The sequence below is a fragment of the Poecilia formosa genome, unplaced genomic scaffold (genome assembly GCF_000485575.1).
Source record: "Poecilia formosa unplaced genomic scaffold, Poecilia_formosa-5.1.2 Scaffold82, whole genome shotgun sequence".
NCBI classification, from domain to species: Eukaryota; Metazoa; Chordata; class Actinopteri; order Cyprinodontiformes; family Poeciliidae; genus Poecilia; species Poecilia formosa.
The window spans coordinates 167,334-194,439 of record NW_006800021.1 but is presented as its reverse complement, the minus strand read 5'-3'; the positions used below and the strand labels follow the sequence as shown (position 1 = coordinate 194,439).

At 40.2% G+C, this 27,106-nt stretch overlaps 1 protein-coding gene across 1 annotated transcript; it reads left to right on the top strand.

The window, feature by feature from the left end:
• Positions 1–628: 628 nt before the first annotated feature.
• Positions 629–24,035, top strand: LOC103141397 (guanine nucleotide-binding protein subunit beta-like protein 1). Its single transcript, XM_016673782.1, has 6 exons — positions 629–732; positions 9,222–9,356; positions 9,741–9,866; positions 10,320–10,482; positions 16,431–16,523; positions 23,769–24,035. The coding sequence occupies exons 2-6, from the start codon at positions 9,247–9,249 to the stop codon at positions 24,033–24,035; spliced, it is 759 nt and encodes a 252-aa protein (XP_016529268.1). The 5' UTR covers positions 629–732; positions 9,222–9,246.
• Positions 24,036–27,106: the final 3,071 nt, after the last annotated feature.

Sequence of the window (27,106 nt, the reverse complement as noted above, 5' to 3'; positions counted from 1 at the left end):
ACAAAGTTTCATATTTGTTTCTGTTTACTTCTTTCCTTTTCCTCAGTCTTCTAAATGCTATGATCACATGTCTCAATGGTAAATAATCTCAGAATGTAATTGATAAGTATGGAACAACCCGTCTGAAAGGTTTGAACCAGCTTCAAGCCTTTTGGAAAATGTCTCTAACAGATGTGCACATAAAGACTCGTTCTCCTTCGCAGAATGGTTTGAACTCAGGCACATTGGATTGAGAGCATCTGTGACCCTCAATTTTTCTGGTCTTGCCACATTCAATTTTTCAATAAAATTTTGCTCTGGGCTTTAACTAGGCCATTATTAAAATTCATATTACTTAGGGAAAAAACTGATAAAGGCTGCAAAAGACTTAAGACTGAGGAGAATCACCTTTAGCAACACAACACAGCCAGAGATTCAATATAATGGTACAGATATATAAAAATACTCTCAAGTATAGAGCTAAACCTAACTGAGAATCTGCGACTGTTCATAGAAGTCAAAGTATTATTCACGTAAGAGTGATGAGTGAGGAAGACAGAGAGAAAGAGAGAGAGAGAGAGACGCGCGCTCCTGTGTGTGTAACTACTTTTGTGAAAGAAAGAGAGAGAGCGCGCGAGTGAGTGACGTTTCTGATCAGGCACTTATATGGGCAGCACCTTCTAAAGGAAGGGGTCCTCCTTGAAATTCAGTTTCCCTGGCAACTCTTGACAGCACCGCCGTCTTCCAGACATGGTACTTATTTTCTAAACATTTAGTGGGTTGGGTTTCTTTTTTTGCTCTCTAGACTGACTGTGAAAGCAGGCTGACAACAGCCGCCATTTAACTATACTGTCTATGCAGTGTTTGTAGTTCTAGCTGTGGGTTGTTGCTAGTGTTTAGCTAAAGTTAGCCTGCTTGTTGCTCAGCTTCTCAGTCTTTCAAACATTAAGAAACTATTGTTTCGTGGATTTGTAAGCTGGTCAGGTTCAAAATTAGGTTACTCTTCCGGCTGGAGAATGTCATTGGACACCATTGGAGAAGATGGCATCCAGCTCCGTTCAAAGAACAGATTAGCATACGTTCATGCTGCAATCAGTGCCCAACAGACCTAAACATGGTCTTTACAAATAAAGCACAGTACTGAGCTACTTTAAAAGCAGACAAATGTCCACGATTACTTGACGATCCTTATTTTAAATCCCAGGGTTTGTGTTTTTTTTAGCTGCATGGATGAGACAGACGTGTTCGAGATCTCAATTGGCTTTTCTATTCCTAAATCATTATTTGACATTCTTGCAGGAAAGAAAAATTCCAATGTTGAGAAATATTTATTTTTAACAAAGTCATCATCTGTACAGTCCGTCCTATTGATCCATTCTAAACGAATTTAAATTAAGCATTTTTAAAAATACTTTTAAAATTGATCTGAGTATCTTGGAACTTCTGGTTAGTAATCAATTACCTTCTGTTTCCCTGTGGTAAAAATAAAACCTGACATCAACGCCCCTGTTTTTTTTAATCCACTCATTCCATGATGGTACAATGACTCATAATTATGTTACCACAGTAAGATGGGAAAATATGTCCAAAGCTAACTGTCGGTATTATCTTGTCTTCACCTGGTATCCATAGGAACCATTTAAGATAATCAATCTGCCAAATGGCTCCTCATGAGTCATTTCTGTCCTACCATCATAAATGTAAACATGTGGAGTTTCATGAACATTATAAGTACTTTAATTAGAACCCTGTGACTAAGTTTGAGATTGTAGGCAGAAAACACGACTGAAGGTTTTGTTGTGGAGACAGATGGAAAAGACAACTGCTTAGTGCGGTGGAGGATCTGTGATGCTGTTCTGTTTTTGGTCTTCCAAAGGCACTGGGAACATGTTGGAGTGTATGAAATCAATTACAGTATTTGAAATACCTGTTGATTAAAAAAAAATCAAGAATCAAGATGAAGAGTTGAAAGCATAAAAGAGGACCCAGAGCTGTGGAGGGTTGTTAAAAAAAAGTAAAACACTCTACCGAGCGGTGTCCTGTTGCCAAAATGGATTGTTGCAAAGCAGTAAGGGATCCAATAATTGTACCACTGATGATGACTTTATTGAAAACACTTATTTCTCGACATGGACTCTTGTTCACCACTGAATAAATATGCTTAGAATAAAAACAGTTAATGTCAACATTTTTCAGCGTTAGTTTATTCTTCTCCAATACAAGATGAAGTTGTTTTAAGGTTTTTTATCCATTTTCAACTGGAGTGTAGTGAGAGTACACTACTTTGACAGGTGTATTAAATATTTACAAGGTTGGGCTCTGGAAGATCTCCACTATGTACTAATAGTTAAACTATTTAAACTCTGCCAAAAAATAATTGTTCTTAGTTTGGTGTGCACCAACTTGCTCATACCTCCCTAAACATGACTGACAGCTGAACCAGTGAGGGGTGTCATGTTTGACATGCTGTAACTCCTGTTTTTGTTTTTTTGTTTTTTCTCCCCTGCTCTTAATCTCTAGTTGCATTATTGGGATTACAGCACAATAAGCCCTTCCTTGTTCTCATGTGTTAGCTGTATTCACAGCCAAATCCACCCAATATCCAGAAGACCCATCACACCCAAAAAAAAAAAAAAGTGTGGTGATGTATGATGACACTTGAGCTGTCAACCCTCTTGTGTCCCTTTGTGCCGTAGTGCCCAGGTAGATGACCTCACGGAGGAAATGGCTGATAATGCAAACAGATAAGGCTCCTGGTACCTGTTGACCACAGTCAGAACCTCCTAAATCAGGTCTTCCTGACATGCTGCTCCATCTGTGACTGGCTCAGCGACACCCACAAGGCATTGAGCCCTTATCTGCCATGGCCCCTGCTTAGCATTCACGCCATTCATGCGAACAATGCTACCGCTTCCCGCTCATTGGATCTGTGACTGACAGTGGGTGTTGGTGCACTTGTGTCTGACTTCAGCCTCTATCTGACACCAGGCTGTTTGTCCAGTCTCGATACCCCCACCAAGACACAATAAAGGGCGTGACGCTTCCCTTGCTGTTTTTTCCAACTGGACCTCAGTAATGGAGCTTGCTCTCTATTCGGCACATCGGCTTCCTCCTCAGGAGGACTTGCATTAGGCGGGGGAGGGTCAGGACAGAAGGGCTGACTAATGGTGAGTTCACCACCTACTGACCAGTCCGCGAGGTAAAAATACCATTACGTTCAGACAGTAAAATGCATGAAAGCAACGGATAAGGGTTCTGAATAGATGAGGTACGATGGGTTAGCCAAAGATTAGACCGTGCATTGAGACTGATTAATGATTTAAGGTGGGGGTGGCCAAACTTTTTGTCACATGGGCCAAAACCAAAAAGTAAAAACATTTGGAAAGATTTCAATAAAAAAAAACAATTAAAGTTGTTAGATTTTTTTATTCTGTTATAAGAAAAAAATTTTAGTCACTTTCTTCCTAAATGCTTGCAATCTTTCACCAAATTTTATAAATTACATAAAATCTGACCTGGGTACAGTAACTTTTCAGTAAAAGTCTCTACATAGACGTGGTTCTACTTATAAAAAAGATTTGTTATAAAACACAAATACTCTGTGTTGTATTTAACTTTGGACATCCCTGATTTAAAGTAATCTAGATCCAGTCTACTGTATTTAAATGTTTTATGGTTCAAATTAAGGGGTGGGCATTTATCGCATTGTTTCTCATTTATTATATTTCTTATAAGACTTTTGATTTATTGTTGTCATAAGTTCCAATTAATGCTATTTAAAATTCCCTAAAACCGTCAGTATTGTGGGGATTGTTAGTTTTAGTATTTTCTCCACTGTTTTATCAATGAGAACATCAATAAATATCAGTAAAATATGAGTAAATACAATTAGTGTGAACACTTTAGTGATTAAAAATCACATTAATTTATATGACTGGCATGCTAAAGAACCAGGTTACAAATGGGTGTGTTTTCCAAAAGCAGCATTTGTGTTTGTCAGGTTTTGATTGCTGTGTCATAGTAACAAATAATAAATAGTTCTTGTCATTTTTATTGCTATAATAGTACCCCAAACCCTGTGATAAAACTTTTAACTCCATATCGCCCAACCCTATCTCCAATAAATAACATCTTCCCATAAAAGGTTGATTACTATTGTTTGGTTTTATTCATATTTTTGAAAGTTGACTGACCCAACCAGGGATAGGAACCAGAAGAAGTGGAAATAATGTGTTGCATGAATTCTTCAGAAAATAACATGCAATTGAATCAAATTATATGGTAGATTTAAATAGCTTTATGGTTGCTCATTTTTGTAATTCATGAAAATACATGAAAAACCATTGAGCGAAGTGGGTCGTAAGGCGCCAAGTGTGTCAAAAAATGAGGGTTTTGATTGGTTAAGCAGTGAATTGAGCTGCTGCTACTTTGAGCTTCATACGGAAATTGAAACGTCCAGTCGCTTTGTCTGGCGTCTCTGTGAAATTACTTTACTATGTCTGAGAAATCGTAGCAGTTTCGAGACCGTAACGTTTTACCGTCGGCCGAGCCACGCCTAACTGGAACTTCTTCGCCAGGTGTCGGTTTTGGGTTTTCATCGTCCAGCTCATGTCTCATGCTCGACTGGTCCGATATCGGAGCTCGCATCTCCGGATCCTCCGTATTGGCTCCCGTGAAGCGGGCCCATTACAAAGCTCCTATAATACACCCTTGTGATCGGCATGCCCCTCCCTTCCTGTCCGCTCTTATTTATGAATGGCACATCTTATTTTTGACAAAGGGGGCAACTCAGGTGGGTAGCTGCTGCTGGGATCACTTGATACTCTGTACAGAGCAAGGCGAGGAATGTGGACAGGCATCCCTCCCTTGCCTCCTAACTTTGATGCAGAATATCATAACGAACACGCCTGACACACGCTGCGATGAAGATGGGGAGAGGGGGCTTTGCTGCAGTCGTGGGGGCACGAGGGGGCACAGATAGTGACTGTTTGATCTGGAGGTCGCCAGCCCCCTCGATGGTGTTGAGAGATCCTTGGCGGACGAGGCTGGCTCTTATTTAATAACATGAAGGGGAAGCAGACCTTTCTCTCATAATTAGGCCTAATTACCTGGTAGGTGTGGACAGACAGCCCAAGAAGAGACAAACTGCCTTTATCCACAGTCTTAGAGTCAGATTACCCCCAAGCTGTCTTATCTGTTTGGAGGCCAGCAGGAGCCTTGGTACTCTTCTTCTTGCTGGCTCCTGTATATTAACCAGTCAACCTGATTTATTACGGCCTGGTCCGTGGCACCCGGGTTTAATAATGCATCTTCATTACTCTTCTCTGTAAGTCAGAGAATCTTTTCCAGGATGTAAACCGGGCGAAGCGTAGTTCTGCTGACCTGTTTTCCTTCTGCAAACCGATGCAGAACGCGTGTGGGATGGATCCAGTCAGCTGTTTGTAAAAAAAAAACAAGTCCCGTCTTCCACAGCCGAACTGGGAAGCAAAACGCGCACACTTGAGAGATTTCAATAGAAAGAATTTGACAAACGTCGGCCGGACTGTTTGCTCGGCCACCTCCGTCATTTGGCGAGCAAGGCTCTAAGGGTCCGTTTGAGTGACATCTCGCCGATGGTTTGTTTGTTTGCAGTATCTGTCTCTCTTTTCCCAAGCCGCCTGCGTGTTTGTGTTTGGGTTTGTGGGCGACCCACTCGCAGCCACAACAACAGGAGCCATTGTTGGAGGCAGTTTCAGGGACTGGAAATGGCTGATGCCTGGGAAAAAAAAAACACAAAAAGAGTGGCAGCACTCCCAGGAGGAACTTGTGGTTTTGGGGATAAAGTGGCAAACGCACTTATATGTTGCTTTGGTTCTAGTAGCATCTCAGTGAATATGAGGTTTTCCAAGTGTAGATTCAAGAAATCACCCAAGTAAAGGTTTTTAAAAAAAAACCTATTAGGTGAAAAAGCTTCTCAAGTCCAATTAGTTGAACTGCCTGATTTATCTTTAGAAATGATGTAATCACAGACATATGAAATATTGTGCAAATATTGGAACTTCTGAATAGTAAAGTGGAAAATAAACAACGAAATCATTGACATATTTACCATACAACCAATTAAGGAACAAGAAACATACATTTCCAAACCTCACTATTTTATAACATGAACCTTTTGCACTGATCAGGATTTTAAATCTGGAAGTTGAACACAGTTACTCCGGGTTTAAAGTCATTTCCAGCTTCGAAATTAGAAGGCTGTTTTTCTGCTTGCATTAAATGTCAAAACTGTTGCATTTTCTCCCAAACCTGCCACCGAGGAGCCAGTTCACCTTGCTCCTGGCCTGGGAAGTTGTTTCTTTGACTGACAGCTGGTTATGACACATGGGTGGAAAGATTTGCAGCTTTTGCTTTTTTAGACAATGAGAGGAGCCAGTTTTCTGCTGTTGTTTCTCTGACTCAGAGCTTCATCAAGCTTGCTGCAAGAGGATAATAAGAGATGCTTAATCCACCTGTTATCAGGATGAGCCTCCTGCTCAGGAATGCAGCCTTACCCACCTTTCACTGAAGGAACGGCTTAACAGATACCCCCCCCCCTAACAAAACTCAATGATTTTCTTTTCTTTTTTACCTTCTCTTTCATAAACAACACCAAAACAAAGTTATTGGTTTACTTTGTAGATGCGTATAAATACAAGCGGTGTCCTGATCAGGTTTTTCCAGACGTATCTTAGTTTTGGAGTTTCTTGGAAGCCTTATTACAATTTCAGGAAATTGCACTTCTTGTCTTTCTAAGATGTTGTTTTAATTCAGCTACTACATGCAACAAACATTGACCTTGAAGTTAAACATGTGCTGCTGGTTCTTTGATTGAGAAAGTCGTTTTGAATCCAGGAGAAAATTAAGGGAATCAAAGAACATCCCCATTGCATGACAGAGTTAGTCAAAGATACCTTCTGTTTGTTGTGTTTATATACTGGAAAAAAAGTTAGATTTTTCAGTTTTGATTCATTTAGTGATCCAAAAAAAAAAAAAAAAAGGAAAATTCAGATCTCCTGATCAACAGGGATGTAAACAGGCTGAAAAGTCTGGAATGTAATATGTTTCCCTGTAGGTTTACTACCCTGATTTTTAAATAAAAGATTATCTGGACTTATTGTGTGTGGCCATGTGTGACGGATGGATAGGTGGATTGTCTAAATGGAATTTTGCCTTGAAAATTGTGTAGGATTCCTAGATATTTGTAAAACCATCCATTTCCCACCACTGACTGATTGATTGGTCCTCATTGATAAATACTACTGTCTCAAGCAGTCATAATTTTGTGCATGTGTTACTTTTGGTTTTCTAGAATTTAAAAAAACAATGGAAGGGTACATTCAATTTAAGTCCATTCAACTACAGGAATACTTTATTCACCCCAAAGAGAAACTAAATAATGTTGTCATAACTCGTCTCCAGTAGCAGTCAGTTTTGCAACAAATCAGGACTCTGACTGAAGACTGTTACTGTATGAAAGTCTAATGACTATCATGACATTCTGACAACTCAATATTTGGATAGCAGAGACGATATTCCACAATAGAAGATCTTGGATGTCACCATCATTTGTTGGCAAGAACTGCTAATCCATCTCACTTGCTTTGGCCACTCGTGTTTTTTTTGTTTGTTTTTTTTTCTTTAATCTGTGTTTGACTAGATGGGCAGAGAGATGTTGGAGTCAGATGTCTGATGCTTGCTCAGTGTGAATAGATTTTGATAGATGGAAGAGAGTTTGAACTTCTTCCTTTCTCTGCTTGCATCCATGAAACCTCCTTTTCAAGACTTCAGGGATTTTCAGTCGTCGTCATTCAGGTATCAGTTAAGTTGTTTGGATGCTAGTCAGTTGCTCCCAGCTGTAAAAACATCACCGTGTTGCCACAGTTGCGCATCATAACACCTGTCCAAAATTAAGAATAAAAGTATTTCCTGCTGCCCATCATCCAAAACCAGAGGGAAAAAATATTGTCCAAACGTGCAACGCCTCAACGGCCCCCCAAAAAATACGAACAAAAGGCGACAAAAAGAACAAATCAGAAGACTGTGTACCCGTTCTTGAGGAGCTGGCGTACCGACTGTGTCCTTGTGTGACTGCGGTCCTTTGAGCTTAATTAGGCGGGCTTGTCGGGGGTCTCTGTCTCTCTGCTTCACAAGTTGACATGGACAATTTAACCACTAACCTCCTGAAATGAGCTGCTTCTGAATGCCTCAGGCTCCAGTTTCAGTGTCTGCTGATTGCAGGGGGTTATGATGAGTAAAAGTAAACCAGGAAGGCCGATCGTAGAGAAGCCGCTTTTTAACCTGCCAAGTACACCTGAATGCTACATTAACCCTTGTATGTAGAAATGTGGTCCAACCGACCCCACACACGTAAAACTTGTATCATTTGCCATAGTCCTCTACATTTGCCTCAGTTCTCGCATGCACGAGGGTTAAGTTTATGATTTCATATCGTTTCTCGTATTTCAAAATGTTCCAGAAAACTTTCGGATTTACTTTAGCTGTTCCTGTGCTGACTCACGACGTCAAAGAGTTCATTCAGTCGTGATCAGAAGCAATATATGCTGGAAGGAGTAAGATCTCAAGGAATGCAACCTCTAAAATCTGTGCAACACCTTGATTTTTTTAAAACAGGTTTTTGTAAAAACATTGGATTTAACCAAGAATCACAAAGAGTTCCTTGCATGAGAAAATAAGCCAAGTTTCACGTAGGAGAGTCGTTTCCTCCCAGCGTGTCTGTGGTTGATTCGGTTTCGTCGCCTGCCCAGCCAACAACCGAAATGAAAGTCTGAGATGTTACCTTTGCCTCTGGGACAACGGCTGTTGATCAGGAGAGGAATGACGAGCCCCAATTTCTTGTGTGTTTACTGTAATTAAAGTGTCACGACTTTTGATTTATGATGCGTTGACTAAGAGAGTTGTTATCACATGAAATCATAAAAAAAGGTAGGAGGGTGGTTGCTCTTACAGAGAAAATAGGAAATGAAGACGCCGAGTCCTGTGTTAAACCAAAAGCTTGAAGGCAAAAGGGAGCTAATCTCAGATAAGCCTCTGTTAGAGGTTTGTGCAACAACAAAGTCGTAGCTGTTTGTTTGTTTGTTGATGAAATGACTTGGCTGATCTCGTCTCTTTGTTGGAGGGCTTTGCAGAAGTTGCAGAAGCACAGTTTTTATCGGTCACCAAGGCATGTTTTCAATGGAGTCCAATGTAATTTTGTCTTTCAGTGTTTGGCCTGCACCTGATTGGTCGATGTCTCGTCCAGCTCCACGTCCCGTTTATACCTTAAGAGGGGCCGGCGCTCCTCTTAACACCCTCCACTTCAGCTGCTCTGGAGGCGACACCCCCCTACTGTTTTCTGGGTGAGTCAATGAGGGCTGAAACGATTAATTAGATTAATCGCGATGAATCAATTGTTGAGATAAGTGTCAACTAATTCAGGAATCCAATCATAAAGTGGACTTTACAGACACTGAAAAAGGTAATTTGCTGAAAGAGCAACATATTAATAACTGCAGTTAAATAACTATTAGATCTATATGCATTTTGCATTAAAGAAAAAAACCTATCTAATAACTTGTGGGTGGAGCTGTGAGTTGAGTAGTGTTAAAAAATTTTTTTATGTTATACCTCAGTAGATTATTGACAAAACCTCTGTATTTTTTAGAATAAAACAAATAAATCTGGTGTTTGTACGTTTGCAGTAGAGACTTTGTAAATAACCAGGTGTTTGCACAATTTTGCAGGTCTGCAAAAGGCGCCGTCCACATCTGGAACCTGAACAGCCGGAGGGCAGAGCGGGTTCTGGAGGGTCATGGAGGTAATTCAGTCATCTGGGTCAGCACGCTGCGGACAGACGATACTCTCATCAGGTTAGTCTCAAGATCCGTTCCTATTGGTCGGTTCAGACACCTGCTGCTGGACCCACCTGTAAAACTTTATCTTTGTCTGTTCCTATTGCTTTACCACATTAGGACTTTTTGCTTTGGTTAGAGGCAAACATCATAAAGATAATCAGTCACTCACACTTCTTACTCCAGTGCAGTTTGGCTATCTTTGCATATTTTGTGTTTTTTTTTTTTCCCAACGGTGACGTTGTAAAATAAGACTCTGTTCATAAAAAGCCGAGTGTTTGAACTGTTTGGTGTCGACTTGTACTGACTCTGAAGACAGAATTTAAGAATTTATTTAGTAAAGCATAGACTACTGTCAGCAAATGCTTTTAAATCTCAGAGTGACAATTTAAGTTGACTATCCATTTGTGTATGGATCTTAATAAGTATAGCTTTTGTCCCTTTTTCTTCTTCTCTTTGTAAATGGAGCAGTCAGGGACGTGACATGCGGGTCTGCCTGTGGGATCTGACAGAAGGCCGCAGCGAGGCGCTGGACTCCGTGTGGACAGGCAGTGTTGGATTCTGTCAGTGCTCCGTGCTGGAAATGAGCCCATCCAGCTACCTGCTGGCCTTTGCTGGCCCGCAGACCGAAGAGGTGAGAGGTCAGGCACAAAGGGTATTTCTAAAGTTTGAGGTGGTTAAGTCTAGCGGTAACTAGCTGCTAATATAGCCTTTCTTGCAACATGCATCCTTTTATTACTAGTGTAATAAGCAGTGCACTAGTGCAAAAGAATTGTCAACAGTTTCTTTGTTGATACTGAAAACTAATGTTTTTTTGTTTTTTTTTTGGCTTGTAGTCTGTTATTTGTTAACGGATAACTGTATGTCTAAGCAAGAGCTGCTTTCTTATTTCTGAATCCGCTCAAGGAATGCGAGCGAGTTTGTCAAGACTTAACATGACACATAAACATAAAATCTGCAGCCAAGAACTGTCAAACAGTAATCAGAATGACATCATTAGAAAAACAGCAGGGAAGAGCATGAACTTAATACCAAACACAGTGTCATTAATCTGGAGATTTTATAAATGGATTTGTAGCGTTGTTTTCCTGGACGGACTGGTTATATCTCAATCAACTTTAAAGACAAATGTCAATCTACACCTTTTGAATTGGTTGTAAATTTTCTCTAAGCTGCATCTGATAGTTTAAAGTTGATTTGCCTTAAATTGTGTGTCAATGTGTGAAAGTCTAATCTTAAGCTCTTTGAGTTGTAAGTACTTTTAGAAAAGCGCTACATAAATTCAGTCCTTTCACCATTTTTACACTGACATAAAACATTTATAACTCTTTATCTAACTTTTGAAAAAAATAATTAAGTTTTAAAAGTGAAAAATCCTTAATGTAATGTTTCGTACTCAAAATATACAGACAATTCTTCTTTAAATGAAAAAATTGTAAAGGCAATGCCAGTAGTGCAACAATCTGAAACTTTACACATTTCAAAAATTTAAAACATTTAATTATCTAAAGGTATGTCACGTTGAGATTTGGCCTGTTTTACCTCAACTTTATGTGTATGTATGTAATGTGTAACAGTTTTACTGCAATTATGATGTTAAATACTTGAGTTCATTACTTCCTTCCTTCTGACTCTTTTTTTCAATTTGACAAATATTAAATCTGACTGGATTACGTCTCAGTCAGTATTTTCATTTGGTTTTTAAAAACCTACCAAAACTGTCAAGCATTTATATCACACTTCCCCTCTTTCAGGATTTTATTTTATTTAGTATTTTGCAGGTAGGATTTTTTTTTTATTGAAAACTGTTGTAATTTTTTTTGTCAGTAAAATTATGACTAAATAACTGCCTGTCAGCCAAAACAGAAACAGCAGCTACAAAAACTGATGCTTAAGCCTAAATGCAATTTTACAAAACTTGTTTCATGGTTTCACGAGTCAAAGATAACCCAATTTAGTCATAGTAAAAGACGAAATGTCATGCATGGTGGTGGTAGCATCATCATGGGGTTTCTGACAAGCTAATAGACTTCTAGAGTGACCTGGACTTCCACCCTATTGAAAATATTTGAACACTGATTGGTTTCTGTGCTGGAAACCAACCAATTTAAATGAACTCCTCCAATTCATACAAGTTCTTAAACATCTAACCAGGATCGCGCCATAGGCTTGTTGATTGCTACCAAAAATGTGCGGCTTCTCTGCGATTTACCAAGGGATTGTTATCTAAATAAATTCTCACCAACACTGTAAATCTAATATTTTAAGCCAGGAACTGTCAAACAGTAATCAGAATGTTTTCCTTATTAAACCTCTGTGGAAGAATTTAATCTGGACCAGGAGCTAAATATCGGTCGGTTGCGGTCGCAGCTGGTGACTTTCCTTTTTATTGAATGCTCTTGTCTAAAGCACCTAATAGCCCTCAGCGATCCTACGAGAGTAAGCTAAATTGTGAGTTTCAGACGGTAACAAATGACGAAATCCGTTTTGATTGATTAAATAGTCCAGGCGTCTGCTTTACACAGGGAGAAAAAAAAAAGAAGTTAACTTGGAATGAGATCACACTTCTGTCCGTCTCGTAGTTAATTCACGACGCCCGCGAGCTTGTACGGTTTTTGTGTGGAGCCACTGTCTGAGAGGTGAGACTGGATGGGGAGAAGGCAGCCAAAAGCTCATTCAGCCATCTTTTATTGCCTCCAGATTCATGTTACGCGCAACTTGAAAGGGCCGGGGGCGGTCACCTGATCCGGTCAGACGTGCCTCCGCTAACCCCCGGGTCCGGCATGCCCGGCCAGCGGGGCGCCTGTGACTCCCAGCACCTCAATAATGCTATTGTCCCAACAGACACAGACAGAGGCACACCTATGCAGCCATTGAGGGGAGACCAAAACGGACTGCAGCCCTCCTTTTTTTTTTTTTGTCATTTGGCATCTCCACCCCATTCCACAGACATAACGGACCAAGACAGATGCTTATCATGCATGTGCAAGTAAAACACCCTCATTAACGAATTTCTGCAGAAACAATGCACAGGCTCATGCCAATAAGCACGCACAATAGCGTGATTTACCATGTGCAAAAAAAAAAAAAACAAACCCAAAACAGGTCAGTATTTGGATATATGACATGAAAGTAGACAAAACAAAAAGTTCCTACTGAGGGTGTTTTTTCTCTATTTACTGCTCACATTGACATTCCTGCCAGCAGCAGATAACTGCTGTGGCAGAACCATTAATTAATAGCGTGAGTGTTTTATTTATGGGGCAGTTCGATGCCACACAAGAACAGAGATCACCTGAGGCACAGAGGAGCCTTAAAAGCTCCCTTTGTCAGGCACGCAGAGGTAAACATGGAGGACAGATGTGGCCTAGTGATAAAATACAGATCACTCCCTTAAAGGCCTGTTTAACGTGAGGCCTAATGACGATGAATATGCGAATCGTCGGCCGGGAGGAAGCCGGAGGAGTTAGTTTTGCCCCTAATGTGGGTACAGACCCGCACACTTTATCACTCCATCGTTTTTATTAGAAGTTGATTCGGGGGCTCATGTCGCCGGGTCAGGCTGTAGCTGGATGGATTACAGACAGCTAAGTGCTGGCTGGTGGTAGAATGATCTGTGGAAGTCTAAAAAATAAAAATAAAAAAAAAACAAACAAAAAGAAAAAACTGTAATTATAATGACATGATTCTGGTTGCAGCTGTGATGTTTGAAATCTGAAGGCAGGTTATAACTTGCACCTTGTAAACAGATATTGCACCCGCAAGTGTGCTAACCCCCAAAATATGCAGCTTTCCTCCAGTCGTGAAGACAGATTCATTAAGGTAAATATACAAAAATAATTTGAATTTAATTAGGCTAAATACAGTGCACATAAAGGTTTTAATAACCCCTGAACCTTCTCATATTTTGCCACACCACAAACTTCAAAGTAATGTATTCGAAATGTGTGTGATGGACCAACACACGATTTAGTACAATTGTGAAGCAGAAGAAACGTTAGAAAATATTTTTCTAATTTATTTATTTTTCACGTACTGTAATTCTGTTTGAATTTACCATCCCTTATGTTTTAATACTGCTAAATAAAACACAGTGCAACCAAATGTGTTCTGATGTCGGCTTCACTTGTTTTAATAATTTATTGATATTGATGAAAAAGTAACGGCTTATCCGTGAAATAATCTGCCACTTTTTCTCAATTGTTGACTTAAAACAAGCTCCTGTTTCTTGCTAAAAAGTTACTTCTAAGTTAGCTTTGTCTTATTTCAAGTGAACTAAGATATTTGCACTAGAATCTAGACCAAAAATATTTGGTAAGATTTAGTTTTTGCAGTGCGATTATTATTATTAGTGAGGTGCAGCACAAATCTCGGCTTTTATCCAACACATCATATGAAGTCCTGATCGGTGTTTGCCACAAGCCATGAAGGGAACACAGAAAACAAGTGGAAGATGGAGCTCCAGTCAAACTGTTTGACCTACACTCAGATTGCAATGTGTGGCAGAAAACACATTAGTGTCATGGTGGAGGCAGCATCATGTGGAGGATGTTGAACTTCCAGCGAGAAAGCAAGACTGGGTGAAAAGCCAGAGCTACGATGAAATGACCCAGTCAAAAGTCCAGACCTAAAATCAACAACAACAACAAAAAAAAAAACCTGCAGGTAAGCTTGAAATTTGCTGCTCCTTGACACTCTGTCCACCAAAGCATGAACAAAAATATCAGCGTAATTGCAGTGAAAGTTGTTGACTCTGGGTTGCTGAACACAACTTCACACCACAAACACCAACCCGTGCATCTTTAACCTTCTGCGTCACAATTATGCTCTGCTGTGTTGTTCTAGCTCAGAAATTTGCAATGAAATACATGAATGTTTATGTTTTTAACCTGAGAAAATGTGAAAAAGTTTACACTATTTACTGTGCAGATTAAAAAGACTTTGAGGTCTTTTAGCTGGATGCAACAATTTGGTTTAGACCAGTGGTCCCCAAACTACGGCCCACGGGCCGGATCTGGCCCGCCTCCACATTTGGTCCAGCCCCCTGAACAATACCAGAGAGCATTCAGATTTTTTTTTCCCGGACTATAAGCCGCTTATATGTGGATTTTTCTTCAACTACCAGGGGGCTCTTTAGCAGGAAGTGAATCATTGGAAGTCAAAATTGGAAATAGAAGAAGAAAGCACCCATTAAAGCGTAATTAGGTTTTAATAGGGAATTGAAATTTGAGAATGTTGTTGATCAGTTAAATCGCATTGAGGGGAAAAAGAAGATTGTTCGTTTTTTTAAATAATACTGGGATCATCATGAGAATTTGAGGTATAGATATTAGGATCCAATAGATGGCAGTAGTGCAACAATAATGAATGCAAGCTGCTGTTGAAATCTGAAGAAGAAGAAGAAGGCGCCCATTTTCATTTAGCACATGCTAGTAGCAGACACGAAGGATCAGCACTTTACTATTACAGTTACCGTTTGGAAACTACAGTAATCAGTTCAGTTAAATCTAAACTTGGCAACTTTTTCTTTTTCAACCCTAATAAATGTGATATTCAATTGACCTGTTATTACTCAAATTTTGGGTGTCCGCCTCCCTCTGATGCTGCTGCATCGTTGTGGAAAACCTGGAGCGGCAGAGATATCTGAGGCTTATATGTGTATGTTTACTGGTTTAAAAAAAAAAACAACTTTGGGGTTGTGGCTTATAGTCTGGTGCGGCTCATAGTTCGGAAAATACGGACTATAATCCTTCCTGGATTTATTCTGTGAAGAACCCACAGAGGGTTATTTGATTGTGCTTTCTGGAGAACAATACTTTTTTACATTTAGGCACTCCTGCAATCGTCACACTTTTTCTGTTACAAACTGACTCCGGCCCCCCACCAGAGAAGGAAAAAGTTATGTGGCCCTCACAGGAAAAAGTTTGGGGACCCCTGGTTTAGACTGAAGTATTTAAAGGANACTCCGGCCCCCCACCAGAGAAGGAAAAAGTTATGTGGCCCTCACAGGAAAAAGTTTGGGGACCCCTGGTTTAGACTGAAGTATTTAAAGGAAGGGTGTTGTGTATTTTCCAGGCACAAAGCGTCATTATATAGCACAACCATCTGTCTCTTTAAGAGGCTCCTACTCTTTCACAGCAGTCCTCCTCCATTATCCCGTTTACAACCGTTGTGAGGAGCGTTGAAGTGAGAAGTGGTTTGCATGGTAACGTCAGCAGTTCCACCAGGTGTTTGCTAATTGCTGCTGCCGCTAGTCTGGAGGAGCCCCGCTGCACCTCCGAGGTGGAGCTTTGTGGAAATAAATATCGCTTTGTGAGAGAGCGTTTAAGCACCCTGGAATGGTTGTCATGGGAGATTCAAGGATTTCTCAAACCTGCATGAAAGAATCAAAGCAAAACTCCAAGTATGTTTCTGATGAGGGAATAACATTGTAAGATAAAGCTAAAAAAAAAAAAAAAAAAGTCTATCTTACATAATACCAATCCTTTAAAAAAATGTAGGAAGTTCCAAAATGAAATGAGGCTTACAGCTTTAGTACACAGGCATGAATCCCACCTGAAATGTTGAATCTGTTCTCCACAGATCAAGATCATCGAGATGCCCAGTAAGAACCCGGTCTGCACGCTGACACCAGACACGAAGCTGGGAATGGTCATGTGCCTACAACTATGGAAGGTAAGCTAGCTCTGGCGCTGTCACACCTTTTCTCTCCTGGTTGTTTAAGTCTATATTGAACCTGCTTTCTTTCGATTGCTCGGGAAACTCTGAGTCGGAGTGATCTAGTACAAATCAGCAACAACAACGACAAAAAAAAAGAAATCGCACACGCAGAAGACGCGGTCTGATTTACGGCTCAACGACTCGTCCCGGGCCATTTTTCCATGCGTTGCTTCTCAGCTGGCAGCCAGTCCCAACACTGTAATTAGAGCGTTTGGAAAGGCCGTGGGTTCACATCCATATATCAGCCTGCAGCTGTATATCCAATCTGATCTGAGCAAAACGTTTTTGTTTCGTTTTGTTTTGTGGACACCGTTGAGCTGTTTTATTTTCCTCTCATTAATGTGATCCTATGATTTTTTTCTCGGTTATTATTGACTTTCTTTCTTTTTTTTTTTTTTTTCCCCAGTTTTGGGACCGTGGTTAGAGACTCCCTGTTTTTGTGTGCGTTTTATGAGCTTGTTAAAGTTTACAGGCAACAGAAATGAAAACCCTGCTTATCGTGTTTAAAACTACGGCTGGGCAGGCTTCCGGGAGGCCTGCGTCTTTTCAATCCGAGCGCTATTAAAATAAAAGAAAAACAAAAAAAACAGACGCACACAAACAGGTGACGGTCTGTTTCACAGCGTGTCGACGAGTTTGTTTCCAAAACCTTCTTTGTTTTGCTTTGATTCTGCTTGCTGCGCCTACTTTTCGTCTCCTGATTTATGAACCGGTGCTGCCTCCGTGCTGAGTGCCAAGAAACCAAATGATCAATTATAGGATTATAAATGATATAACATCAATGTAATACAGCATAGGCAGCTGCCTGACTTCAAAGCTAAACAGGCTCAGGTGACTCTAAATCATTTTATGGGGATTCCTGAAGAGACACACGCTTACTCCCCTGCTACATTTATTTAGTGGAAAACATACTTTATGATTGTACACTGATCCTTCCTTCTCTGTCTAACTCACTCATTTAATAAGTCAAAAGAAAGAAACGTCTCTCCACGTCAAATGTTTATGAGCTGCCCACTTCTTCCTCTGACCCACAAAGCTGGAGGCAGTGGCCCCGCCCACAAGGACCTCTTCTCTCCGTCACTCCTCTCATCATCCACCTCTTGTCATTTAACAGTGATGGTCCTTCTTATTTCTAAAAACAGACTCACCAGAAGTTTTACTGTCAGCCTACAAGACCTTTTGTGAAGCAGAACTTATTCAAAGCAGCATTAAACAACATTGTTCTGTTTCACTTTGTATTATTTTATTCTCTTAAAATAAATGCTGCTGTAGTGCTGGAGATGCAATCCCTGGTAAAAGTCTTCACAATCCAGGAACATTTTTCACATTTTGTAACTTTACAATCATAAACGTGATTAACAGCGTAGTATAAAATTTATATGGTTTTGTTGTTTTTTACATTGGAATATTATATTAGGAGTATTAATATGATACTACTAAATTATGCACATTTAGTGCATAATTGTGCACTAAATGTTGAAGGAAAATGTGTATTTCCCCATGTCATTTTCAAGATCTACAAAAATCTAAAAGGTGAGCATTTTACAATATTTTAGCCCCTCCCACCTGCCCAGGGAAATACTTTAATAAATCAAATCTGGCAGAAGTTTCTATAACATAAAGTATTTGCTCACATCAGCCCATATGCAGAGTCCAGACTCTTACATTTTTGACTGTTTGTTTGCAGATCAGTCTCATTGGAAGCAGATTACATGTCAAGTCTTTCCAGACATTCCCAATTAGATTTAGATTGGCCTTTGATTAGGACATTCCAACACAAGACTATGCTTTAATCTAGGGTTACACTGGTAAGTTGGCCCCGATTTCCTTAATTTTGGGAAATCACCAATCGGCCGATAATTATATAAAAAAAAAACAATATCCAGCTTAAGGCCTTTGAAAAAGCCCGTTGCTCTGCTGTGGGAGAGGACAGACAGACAGACAGACAGACAGACAGACCCTTCCACCACATCTGCACATCAGTGGTTAACAGTAGTCTCACCTTAGCAATTTTTTTGTTTTTTCAGACAAAAAAATCGTTATCGGCAGGTCAGCATTTCTGAAGATCAGTGATCGGTATGTAAACCATATGTGGTGCAGCATCCATGTACATGCAGCATCCATGTACATCAATTACTCTCACCGCTATTAATATGCTTTGTTACCTAAAAACCCAGTAAGACTCATTAAAGTCCACAAAATGCAAAAGAACTCCAGGGAATGGATTCAATCTTAAAAATCGAGGTGTATGCTGTTTTATCCCTCCCCATTTGATCGGCTGCGACTCAGGAGAATCGGCTTTGATGGAGCGAACAATCAAAAGTGGCTCCACATGTGGCTTTGACTGGCGCGAGGACGCCGGGCCCTGGCCGCGGGGACGGTGGTGATGTACGACGTGCGAGGCTTCTGATGTGAGCGCAGGCCGGCTGGGAAAAAGGGAAAAAGGAAATGTTCCTTTTACAGATATCCATCACTCTGAGCTCATCACCTCGCTGCCTCGTGGCCATCACATGGTGGCGGGAGCTGAACGACGACCACAGGAAACGATTGGTTCCTTATGTGGAAGCAGCTCCCGCCCGAGGCCTGCGCCGCGACATCAACAACTCAGGCTTGTTCATGGGTTAAAGTGAACTACGTTTTCACTTGGACCTAAAAAATACATTTCTGGTTCTCCTTAGATTTAAAAAATAAAAAACACAATTACCTTCATATTAACATATGTTTATTCCATCCAGCATTTGCTTGTGTCACCTTCTGCAGCCAACCTTTTTAATCGCTTTAAATTTTAAAAAAATGTTAATGTTTATCAGAACAAAACTCCTTACAACTTATCTTTCATCCAGCTATCCCTTTCCTAGGTGATCAAATCTTTAAAATGTGATCATGACTGAGATCTCTTTATTTACCTCATATGTTTTATTCAATTTACATCAAGGTTTATAATTACTTTTTTTTTCCTTTGGTTTTATTAATTTCTACTTTTTAAATCCTGTGAGGTGTAAATAAATAGCCTATCAAAAGTCCCAATAGAGCTGGAGAAGTATGAAATACCTATTATAATGTTAATTGTTACTATTGACTACCTCATATAATTTTTTGGAAATGTTTCTTTACTTTCTTTCAAATTATGAACAATAAAAGAACTCCACTGCACAGACAGAAGATTAGTACATAAACAAAGAAAACAGTAGTTGGCTACAGTAAGTAAATGAAACAGAAATTATTTAGTGAGAAACCGATACGTTTATAAGCTGTTGTGTGGTCAAATTTCACCTTTACATAAAGACATTTCAGATGTTTTCTCCTTTTAAGGTGGATGTTGCTCTATAATCTGTACTTCATAAGCAGATAGACAAATTCACACATTTATTCAGTGTGCAAAAACATGCCAGGGTGACAGTAAAGGCTAAGCTCCGTTAAAGTTTTATGGAGAGCTCTGTGGCACAAAATATACTGTTTGTTTATTCAGTTAACTGAAGGATTGTTTTCTCAGAGCCATTAAACAGGGTTAAATGAGAGGGACAAAAATAATTAAAAGAAGTTCGTTTATCAGGGATTCCTTCCCTGCTATAATGACTCAAATAGAACCAGAACCAAATACTGTCAGAGGAGAGAACAGCATCTTTCTCTAGCAGTGTGTGTGTGTGTGTGTGTGTGTGTGTGTGTGCGTGTGCGTGTAACAATATTAGAGTAATCAGAGGCTTTGAGAGGAATTCAGATCCTCAAATACATGATTTAGAAATCTCACAGAGATTAGCTCCTTAAAAACATTTTTAAAAAATACTTTTTTTTTTTGGGAACGATTCATTAAAACAGTTCTTGAACAGATCTTTAAGATCCAGCTCCCTTCAAACAGCTGTGAATCGCATCACGGAGCAGCCTGAATTTACAACAGTAACCAGCCATGACTGGTTTAAAAATGCTCAAAATCCAAATAATTAAAAGGGAAGAAAATGTAATTAGATACATTACTTTAAGTGACTTTAATAGTTAGTAGTTGCTAACTTGATAACTACTAAATGTAAACGTTTTTAAAGTGTCCTACCCAGCACTGGCAGAGACATCATTTGCAGAGAAGCTATGAAAGATCGAAATGATCTCGTCGTAAGAAGATATAAGTCAACGGAAGAGAGAAAACAAACTTCCACAGCTTTATTTAGTGCAGTCAAGACGATCTTTAGTAATTGAACCAAATACATAAAAAACTCTAAACAGCAACATTAGAAGAACTGGATGTTCTTTCAAAAATAATGAAAAAAATAAATAAATAAATGGAGGCTGGTCAATCCAATAGCCCAACATCAACCCCTGAAAGAGCTGCAGGAATTTCTGTCAGATGGTGGATGTGTTCTGCATGTGTCGGTAATATCCCGTGTTCTCCATATCTCTGGTGTAACAGAATCTTTCGCTTCCAAAGAAAATATCTAAGCCTGACTAAGATCTTCTAAAAGTAATGTTATGATCTGAAGAAACCAGACTTAAACTTTTGTGCCTCAATTCTGAAAGACATGTTTGGCACAACCGACACTGGCCATCACCAANAAAAGTAATGTTATGATCTGAAGAAACCAGACTTAAACTTTTGTGCCTCAATTCTGAAAGACATGTTTGGCACAACCGACACTGGCCATCACCAAAGACACGTCACACCAAGAGGGAAACATGGAAACATGGATAAAGTGGTGATCAGTCCCATACACTGGCCTATTTTTTTTATCCCAGAACGTTGAGGTGTCTGATTAAAAGCTGAACAAGAAGATTAGTTTTATGTCTTAGCATCACTTTGAGTGACAGGATATGTCAAAACAACACTCAAAGCATTAATTAAGCCAAAACTTTACAAAATACGTAGACACTTTGCACTTAAGATAAAAACGTGGCACAGCTTTAGCTTCGCCCCGCTCAAATTCAATGACGTTACGCTGTCATTGCAGTTTATGAAGTGAAATGAAATGAACTGTTGTATTTGTTCATTTGCATTTGGTAATATACAATTAAAAAGACTTAAGTGGTCAGATGAAAAATCTGTAGAATGTGCTAATTTTTCTTATCCGATTAACCTGTCAGAGCAACTAACGATTATAATACTTCAAACATTCCCACTGAGTTGACAGTTCAGACATTTCTTTTTAATGTAAAAGAAACCAGCAGTTTCTTAATCTTGTTGTAAGAGTTGTAATCCAATTTCATTTTAACCAGTGAAACACTGGGTAAAATCTGCACCACTTCTGTTTCCCCGGCACGCTGCCGTCCTCTGGTCCGTCTTCTCTTCTTCTTTGCAGCTGTTCTCCTGTGATGAATCTCCACCCAGTGCCCCAGCCCCACTCCAGCAGAGAGAGCCCTCTTGTAGAAAGGCCTGTGGAGGATATAATGAATTAGGTGTCTACCCAGGGTTCCCCGACCTCCGACCCATGACATCATCAATCAAGGAGGTCCTTCGCTTAAGTGAAACGCTGGGCCCCCAATCTGGATCGCTTGGCCCGGTCCCTGCCGGCAAGCAGGGGACGGGGGGCCACTGATTTTCACTTGTTTTTATTTGTTTTCATAATCCCTCCGTGTTCGTCCTCCGCTGATGTGTTTGGAAGGAGTACACGACTCTGTCTATAATTTGTTTCAAGCTGGAAGAGGAGAAATATGGAGCGTTAACAGAGGAGAGGACTTGAACATGGATGAAAAATGGCTGACGTGGTCTCCGTGCACATATGGAAAAAATTTTTTTCCCTCCTGGCTTCTGCGTGGTACTGCGATTTTTTTTTTCTTCATCTTCTTCTTAAGGCCTGGTGTTATTTTAAAAGCAAAAGGTAGAGCCAGTGCAGCGCCGAGTATCTGAGTTTATTCCTCGATCATCTGAAGTCCTGATCTAGCGCTGACCTTTCATAAGGCTCGACAAAGTTCAAGGCTTTGCCCGACCAGGTGTGTGTTTGCTGTGGTGTGTTCAAACTTAACATAAGAAATTGTGTTTTTATTTTATTTTCTGTTTATTCATAAGAAACTGGGACCTCAAGAAAAAGACGACGGTGTTACAATGAATCCTAAACCTCTTTTCACTCTTTCTGTTTCAGTCTTTTCCTCCCAGTGTCAGTTGAATTACTCTTTACTTTATTATTTACTTATATTAGATAACATCTCAACTCTACCATGTGCTTATAACTGCACAAGATTTACCCTTTTAATAGAAATACATGTTGTGCTTCATGCTTGTTCTCCTGTAGGTCATATACTGTCCAGGGAATAAGGGGTGGGCATTTATCGTATCGTTTATTATTTATCATGATAAATTCCTTATCGTGATTTTGATTTAACATTGTCACGATGAATTCCAAATAACTATGTTTTTTAAAAAAAGCTGAAGCTGTCCACATGATCAAGGTTGTTGTTTTTCCTATTTTCCTCCCCACAAAGGTGTGTGAATAGATTTGAAAATATCATTAAATGTTCTTATAGTGCATTTCAGTGATAAAAAATATACTTCTGACTGGTGTTACAAGTAGGGATGTTTTTCAAGAGCAGCTTTTGTGAGACTCTGATTACTCTAATGAAGCCATGAAGTCGCAAAATGTTATGATAAAACTTTAACTCCATATCGCTCACTCCTACAGGGAGTATTAAAAGGCGCCCATGTCTTTTAAATATTTTTGACATTATGCCACAGACAAGCACAAAATTGGCCATTTCTTTGTAATTAAAATCTGAAATGTGTGGCATGAGACCAATCTTTCGCTGTAGTCATAGCTGTAAGTTTTTTGGGATTCAATTTAAAAAAAGAAACATTATTTTACAACCTTAAGACATAAAATCCCCCTCCCCCCCAAAAAAAAACAAAAAAACATCCAAATTTGAAGGTCTACCATGTCAAAATCTTAGTCCGACTAGGGCAGATTAAAATACTAATTGCATTTTGTGCATTGATAGACGACAAAAAGTGTCAAATGATGGATAAAATGATACTGTTGTGCTGCAGAGAGCAGCTGGCTGACGAATGGAGGCCACAACGTCTCTGAGTGTCAGCCGGAGCTTCCAGACTGATAACCTCTGCTCCTCTCAGCTCCCAGCACTACACTAGTTCTTTTTTTTTCTTTTTTTTCTTTTTTTATGGCTTTCTAAACCCCCGTTCTCATCTCACGTCTTAACTTGCGTCGCTCTCCCTCCGTTCCTGCTGTCCCTCCTCCCTCTCTCCCGTCTTCCTCCCCTCTCTTGCAGCCTGACTCGGGTCTCGGACCGCTCCTGTTCGCTGGATACGAGGACGGTTCCCTGTTGCTGTGGGACGTAACCCAGAGGTCCGAGCTGAGCCGTGTCAAAGCCCACCCCGAGCCCATCATGTGCCTGACCTTTAACCCCGGCAGTCTGAGGGGCGTATCGGGCTCCTGCGAGAAGCAGCTCTCTTCATGGATGCTGGACGGCCAGAACCACATACAGGTTAGGAGGCTCGGGGCTTATCCGGCTGATCTGGTTGTGTTTGTTGTTTAGGCTGCAGCTCTGGAGATCCTGAAGATGTGTTGCTACTTTCTGACTTATCCAATCCCTTTATTCATCATTTTTGACCGTTTACAGTTAGCAGTTACCATCTATACATTTATTTTTATTCCCTTCATCAGTTTCTGAGCCTTCAGCTTCTCGTCTTTAATCATAGATATCCTTGTTTATTCACAGTATAGCATCAGCGTCTCAGTATCAACTTTATGCATTATTTACAGCTAGCTAAATTATTTTTTAATATTATGAATTAGAGAAGCACAAAGAAACCATCAAGTAGCGGGACATTTTCCACTTCTCACCTCCAACCGTAAACAATGACTGACAAGCAGGAACAATTTTGTTGTACCAACAAAAGCTCTCCTCAGTGTGGAAGTTATTACTGTGGGAAGAAGACCTTTGTGTTAGCTACTTTCAGTTTTAGTGAGTTCCTTAAAAAATTAATCCAAGGACGTAAGCAGATGTAAGGAAATTGAAACTGTATTTTGCTGCAATAGAGCAACACTTCCAACAGATCACAGTGGGATTGTTTTATCCAACTGAGCCTTCAAACTCCGAGTCAGGTGACATTTTTGAAGTGGAAATGTTTGGAGGAAGGTCAGAATATTAAGTTTGCTGCAGTAATACTAACCATGCTAGGAAGTAAAACAAAACAAACAAACTGAAGTCCATAGAGAGTTTGTCCTTGTTTTAATATATTAGCATGGGTGAGCATACTTTCGCTAGTGCGCTAATAGTGGAACTTATTTTTCGTTTAACACTTTTGCTTCCTTGGAACCGTTTCTGTGCTTAGTTTCCCCTAATTGAACTTTTCTGGATGAATTATAAAGCACTAAATTACTTTGCTGGTTTGTAAACTTTCAGTTGAATAAAGATTAACATCTGTTTGGACAGTTAAGAACTTTTCAAGTGGACATTTATATTCATGCTCTTATTTTGAAAAGAGAGAAGACTTTTTACTTTTTTCCTCTCCTCACATTCTGTCTCCCTTTCTTTCTCTATTTTTTTCTCCTCATAACTTTATTTCAAACAAGAAATGTACAAGAACAAAATAAAACTCAGTAAAGAAAACAATATAAACATAAACAAAATATCCAAGGACATTGTGGAACATGTCAATTATAATCTCAAAATGAAGTTGGAGACTGATGATTATAGTCTTTCAAGGGGAGATATTTTAATTAAAGTTAGCTCTTTAGCATTAGCAACTTTAAATACCAGGTTGGTGTAGCGGTTTAGCGTTAGCAGAACTAATATTTGTTTTTAGAGCTTTAATGTAACTAACTTTTAGTTAGTGGTGCCAACCACTAAAGATGAGTTAAATCCTGTTTAACCACAACTTGTTCGCTCACACACGACATGACATCACTGCTCCTAAAATGAATAATCAATGAGCGCTCAGACTTAACTACCTGCTAACTGATTGTTGTGCCCAGTGGTCATCTAAATCCCATGGAGTGGAATAAATGAATAAATGGCGCCAGAGGAGAGGAGAGTGTTGGCTTTCGCCCGACTTGCTTGGAAAACATTAGGGCCCAAAGAGGAAGAGGCTCAGCGGGGCTCCAGGGGCCATAAATCAGCTGCTGGTTACACAGTGTTGGCAGGACTAGGGGCCAAGGGCCAGACTGAGGCTGTCACTCTAGACTCAAACCACCCACAGACACTCTGAGACAGAGTCTCACAATAGGCCTTGTTAATATGTTCAAAAATAGCAATTGTTGTTGTGAGGAATCTCTTTGTGCATCGAATAAAATCGGAAATTTTAACTGATATTTTAAGAGTAATATAGGAGGAAATTGTTCGTACGTACACTTGGATGCTGCAGACGTCGCAGCATCTCACACTGACGTGTGTTTTTGTGAGAGTCCCAAATTCGCATTCCCCCGCCCCTTCCACACTCACTCAAAGAGATCACATCAGCTTTTGTGCCATAATTCATTGTACATAACAGCTCCTGCTTCAGAGACTTTCTGCCTCATTTGGAAACTGTATTTTCTCTTGATTTCATGAGCAAATAGGAATGCTCCTATTTTTCAGTCAAACCTCATGAATCAACGCCAAGGGGAACCTACGGCTGATATAGTGGGCTCCTGCTCCAGCGAAGGGGTATTATTCTTTCCAGGGCTTTTTACAAATGAACGCTCGAATTAGAAATATTTGCAGAGCTCCCATTTTCTCACCCCGAATGTGTGTCTAGACAAACACGGCACAGGATTTCAGTCGGTATGCCATAAACAGGAGGCGAGCAGTTATTGGGGTTTATTTTGCTAAAGCAACAAAATATTGATTCAGCATGTAATCCAGGATGAGGATGACAGGGGGGGGAAAAGCACAAGGGAAGAGGGGAAGGATTCAGTTGGGGCTTTTAAATTACTCCGAAGTGCAGCTCAGTGTGACGTCCAGACAGCTATCCTCAGCGCTTCCCACAGACGTATTTTCTGTGTGGCCGGGGTGGAGGTCCTGCCGGGTGGCAGGTCCGGGCCACGGCTTCTGACGGACGACCTGCGAGAGGTAATAAAAATATCAAAACCTTGGAGGCCTTTAAGCCAAACAAAAAACACATCTGCAGTAAGGGGAACAGTAGTTCACGGTGGGAGGCTGCAATAAAAACCGGGGAGACTGCAAGTGCCACAGCATCTCACTTCCCACAAATTACCCCGGCAATAAAGCCCAAACAGAGTGCAGTGGAGCTGGCTGGGCGAGGCAGATGGATGGTTTTAGTGAAATCCAGGAGGGAACTGAATTTGACACAAAACAGCGCAGTTATGATTTAATGACACTGGAAGTCTATGAAGTGAGCTTATCTGGGCCAGATAAAGACAGATGGGCACAGGACTGGAGGTTAATGTGTTGCACATGGCTCCCAGAGGCCTTTATCTGCCGTGTGACCCTGCTGGCCTCAGATTGTTTCGTGGTAACAAAGCATCATCTTCAGCCCTGTTTCCCTTCTACTGGGCATTTTTGGGATTGTGAGGCAATTTGGGTGTTGGGGGGTTTACTGGCCGTTAAATTACATAATATAAATACATGGATTTAACTCCTTGTTAAATCCACAAAATGCATAA